The 4,968-nt window shown below is 48.1% G+C and overlaps 1 protein-coding gene across 1 annotated transcript in view; it reads right to left on the bottom strand.

The window, feature by feature from the left end:
- Window positions 1–4,968, bottom strand: part of si:dkey-100n23.5 (cyclic AMP receptor-like protein A) — a gene marked incomplete in the record, with an annotated part of 38,276 nt that overhangs the window by 24,609 nt on the left and 8,699 nt on the right. Inside the window, 2 exon segments of the mRNA XM_035676376.1 lie at window positions 2,069–2,107; window positions 2,604–2,693. Coding sequence (XP_035532269.1) covers window positions 2,069–2,107; window positions 2,604–2,693 — 129 coding nt within the window.

The following is a 4,968-nucleotide window of genomic DNA, read 5'->3' on the forward strand; positions in this document are numbered from 1 at the left end:
ATGCTTACAATGACAATGCTAACATGATGATGTTTAGCAGGAATAGTGTTTACTATGTTTACCATCCCAATAGTGTGTTTTGCTAATGATCACTAAACACAAAGTACAGTTGAGACTGACTAGAACGTCATTAGTATTGCAGGGTATTAGACAAATGAATATTTGACCCGATAATGGTGTTGGATAAAAAGTTAGGGGGGCCCCAAATTTAAATGAATCCTGAGCGGGTACATGCACGTGTGACCCAATTTTCATGACAATCAACAGAAAAGCTGTCAAGGGATTTCACTAACAAGCCATATAGGTCAGTGCGTTCTAATGGCCTTAAGGTCCAAAACACAATGCCCCAAGCTTGAATCCACCCGGGGACCTTTGTGCATGTCATTGTCTTTACTGTGAATTACCTAGTAAAAGCACAACATTCCTAAAAAGATTGTTATAAAAAAAACACAAAAGTGATGATTTATGATTCATCCTCTGCGCACCATGAATGTCTGCAATAAATTTAATGGTAATCCATCCAAGTCACTAGAAACCAAAAATGTCAACTTTGTCCACTAGTAAGTTCACCTTTCCAAGCAAAGTTTTCTGGTCCTTATACAGTGGTGGTGCTGGAGGAAAAGTCAGAAGGTCATCAAAGTCTATAGGATTCTTTCTCTGGGCACCATGAATGCCTGTACAAAATATAATTACAATCCATCCAATCAATGTTGAGATATTCAATGTGGACCGACATGGTGGACAGACGAGCTGACTGACTAACCAACTGACTACAATCCCCAGATATTGCTAGTTAACTAAAAGTACCCTAGTAATTATGAGCTTCCAGTTTTTGATGTAATTTCCCAGTTTTTCAGTGTTATGTCTGACCAGGGCCCATGAAGCACACCAATGGGGACCTCTAAGAGCGGTGACTCAGCTAAGCTTGAGTGCTTCCAACTGCTGACTCAACCCCTGAAATTCTGCACCTCCGTCACAAAACGCTGTCCTCTGCTTTTCATTCTCCTTCCTCTTTCATCCCCTTTCACACCGTCCTCCTCCGAGCCTCCCCCGCCTCCTCTGTCCTGTCTGCGCGCTTCGCTGAACTCTGATGAAGACACACTACGGGGCGTGGGCAGAGACGAGGGCAATCTATTTCTCTCACTCTCCTCTTCTTCGCGTCCCGCTATGCCGCCCCTCTTTCCTTCTCCCGCTGAGTAATTCCCTGTCTCTCTAACTGTACCCCTTATGTCTCCCCTCCCACCTTTTCCACTTTTCACCTTTAATACTAAAACCGCTGCTCTCCTGCGCCTTTCCCAGCAAGCTGTCAGCAGGGTGTGTGCGTTTGAGCCTATGTGTTTTTTTCCTTGACGGGTGCTGCAGCCTCGGCCTCTAATCTCTCGACTGGTTTGATGTAATTAGAGCTAATGAAGATTCCCTGATCCTCTGAGCGGCTCGTCCCCCTGGGCCATGACAGCATGGAAAACTAGAAAGAGCCGGGGAGCAGAGGAGCACTGATAAAACAGACACAGGCTCGTTTAGCACAGCTGATAGCTATGTGTTGTTCCGCATGCGCGCGTGAGTGTTTGTCTGCGTGAGTCTGTCTGTGTGTGTGCATGCTTATTTGTTTAGAAAGATTGATTCCCTGCTGATGCTGCGAGCAGAAACGCGATTACCTTGGCTCACAGCAAAGTGTTGTTGTGTGCATGTGCGTGTGTGTGTGGTTAAGTGTCTGCGCTGGGGATTGGCAGAGCCCTTGCAGACTTAGGGCCAGTTGCAGAAAGCAGTAGACAGGCATAATCCTTCATAGCCGTCCTAAACACTTAAATACACAGAGTAGCAACTCCCCTAAATCTGACAAGGCAGAGGCAGACACAGGCACATCCATGTGTGCTCACACACACACACACACACACACACACACACACACACATCTTGGCATTACACCAAGAGGGAAAAAACCCCGCAGGCTCCCCTGACATGCAACCCTTCACATTTCCCCGCAGAGACAGCCCTCCTCCCTGCTCCTCCTCCCCATCTCCCCCCAGTGGGGGAAGCTTTGATGCCGGCGCTGAAAGGGTCTACTTACATCCCAAATCTCCAGGCTACGTGATCGTCTGTGATCCAGCTGGGGGAAGAGAGAGAGAGAGAGAGACCGATGAGGGGGTTACAAAGGAAAGGGAGAGCGGAAGAGAGACTTGTGTGACTGCGGAGGGGAAAAGCTGTGCAGCTGTAGCTATTAATAAGCCGAGAGTGGAAAGAGAGAGCCGAGCCCGGAGATTAAGGCTCTGTCCCAATTCTCATTCCACCGCCTCCTCTCCTCGGCCTCTTCCCCTTTTCCTCACCCCTTTAACTACCCTCCAAACAAATAATGCCTTTCCTATTCACCACAAGAACTGGAGAGTCTGAGGGGGCGTTTTACTGCTCAAAGATGTGCTGATAATTGCCAATTTTGATCACATAAAATCTTATGAGAGAAAGAGCCTGTGTGGAGCTGGAATGAGGCCAGCACTGTGGCCCTCCTTGAAAGGAAAGACATTTAACAGAAAATATGCTGTCACTGGCTGCAAAAAAAAAAAAACACATAAAAATGATGCTGTAGCCGGACAGTTGGCTGTACTCACCACCAGGCTCCCGCGGGGCCATAGTAACCCTTTAGCAGCGGCAAAGAGGCCATGACCAGAGGCACCCCCCACGCCATCACATGGTAAAACCTAATAAAAGGCAGACATTTATTTCATTATGAGCGCCATGACCGGGGAGCTTTGCCCCTGAGAAAAAACCCAATAACTAAATCAATTCTTTTCTTCTTCAGTTCATCCCTCTGTTGGCACTCACATCAGGGTCATTTTTCAGGTGCAGGCAAATGCCTATACAGCCAGACTGCCAATTACTCATGGTAATATAAACCATAATTACCCTCAACGTTGTGGAAAAGATGATTTGCAGATGGAGATGTCTGCATCAAAACCACAAACAGGATGCAGATTCTCACTGAGCGGGTGCTGGTGACTACAAAATTTGAGGACACAGCTGTCTAAACTGTGTGGGGAAAAATTTTAACTTAATTGCACAAACAGCCTATTTTTAAAGGAAAGGGGTTAAGAAACCTGAAGATGATTCTTACTGGTTATTACTGAAAAATGATCATTGGCAACGTTCCAATAAGTTTGAAAAATCTCAACCGCAGAACACTGCTTTGTGTGTGTGTGTGTGTGTGTGCCAGACAGATAATGTGTGTGCTCCAGTGTCTTGGGCCTTGGTGTGGGCGTCGATACTTTATAGAGCGTACAGCGTCGCCCGGTCAATTGAGTGGAAGTCCTGCCCTGACTTGTTCCAAGTGTGGTCAATCGAGCGGCGGCGACACGGCTGACACACACTCAATCCCTCTCGAGTTGTGTGCAACAGACACACACACACCTACACACACACACACTCTAACACATGCTTTCTCGCTCTTATTTCGCCAGGGCACACTGTACCCCCCCTCTCTGCCCCAATCTGATGGACAGCAGCAGTGTGCGAGCGTGTGGGAGGTGGCAGAAAAAGAGAGATGGCTGGTGGTTTAAATAGAACAGAATGGTGGGTGGGAAAGAGACCTTGGAAATGTATAGATCCAAAGAGAGAGAGTGTTTAGATCAAACACAATAGGGAGTGTGAGAGAAAAGGAAAGCAAGGGATAAAGAAGAGAAAAAGGAAACAGTGAAAGCCGAAAAAAGAGAAAGCAATCATGCAACTGAGCGAGTAAAGGAGCAAAAGAGAGAGTAAGGGAGTGAGAAAGAGACACACACAAAGAAGGAGAGGGAGAGAGAGGAGGAGAGTGAGAGAGAGAGAGTCTGTGTGGTGGTGGGAGGAGAGATACAAATGGTGAAATCAGTGCTGCCAGTCCGTGGCGTGACGATTGGTGCTGCCGGGGGGGGGGGCTTGTCAGGAAATCAATGTCGAGAGCTCGCAGACCCACACACACACACACACACACACACCGACCATGCTGCAGCACATACCCCACACACTCGCAGCGCTTTGAGAAGGAGATGACGAGGTCCGGAGCTGTGCGCAACATGGGCTTAATGAGGCACAGCAGGACCGCTATGCGCTCTGCATTTCACACACCTGCACACACACCCACACACGTGCAGACACGCACACGCCTCGTATAGAAATCTCTCTTGAGGTTCAATCTCATTTCTCACCGTCTCACACCACTCGCCCGAATCCGTCCTTCAAACACACATAAACATGCGTGCACACACAAACGCACTTCCCATACTCTCTTGCATCCACTTCAATCACTCTTAGATCATCCAGCCTCCGTTCTCCATCTCCTCTGGCGATTTGTTCATTTATAAACCATCACACTGTGCCGTCACTCTGTGTGTGTGGTGTGTGAGTGAGTGTGAGAGAGAAAGAGAGAGAGAGAGAGAGAGGGGATGGGAGGTTGGGTTAGGGGGCTGAGGGGTAATTGTGCATGCATCCAAAGCCACATACCCGCCTGCCTAAACACACACAGCTTATCTATGCACAGTCAATACATGACAACCACCCTGACACCCTGTCTTCCCTTCGCTCTAACCCATTGAGTGTTGAGTTGTTGTTTTTTTCTTTCTTTTGCGTCATGTGTGACCAGCCTCACGCAAAACTACAGACACATCCTCCTCCCACCTGGTCCCTCTGGACCCTTGAGAGGTATGCAGCTGACAAGGCTCTGAAGCGAGCCGATTTTGGCCGCCTAGCTTGCCCTCTTCCCTGCACCCATAAAGCCGTCTCCCTCTGAGTTATACCACCATTATATCGTCTGGCTTATTGCTAATCAATGCAGGGAAACTCCCATGGGGAGCAGTGGGGGGGCACCTCCCTTTACCGGCCCAACCCCTGACACACAGAAGGCTAGGAGGGGTGTGCACACCTAAGCATATCTACAGGACAACCATGAACACTCGACTTGCAAAACAGAGTTGCCGCTAACTTGTTAAAAGCTTTCTTTTTTTC

This window comes from Morone saxatilis, unplaced genomic scaffold (genome assembly GCF_004916995.1).
Source record: "Morone saxatilis isolate NCDOM2014 unplaced genomic scaffold, NCSU_SB_2.0 Contig5, whole genome shotgun sequence".
Taxonomy (NCBI): Eukaryota; Metazoa; Chordata; class Actinopteri; family Moronidae; genus Morone; species Morone saxatilis.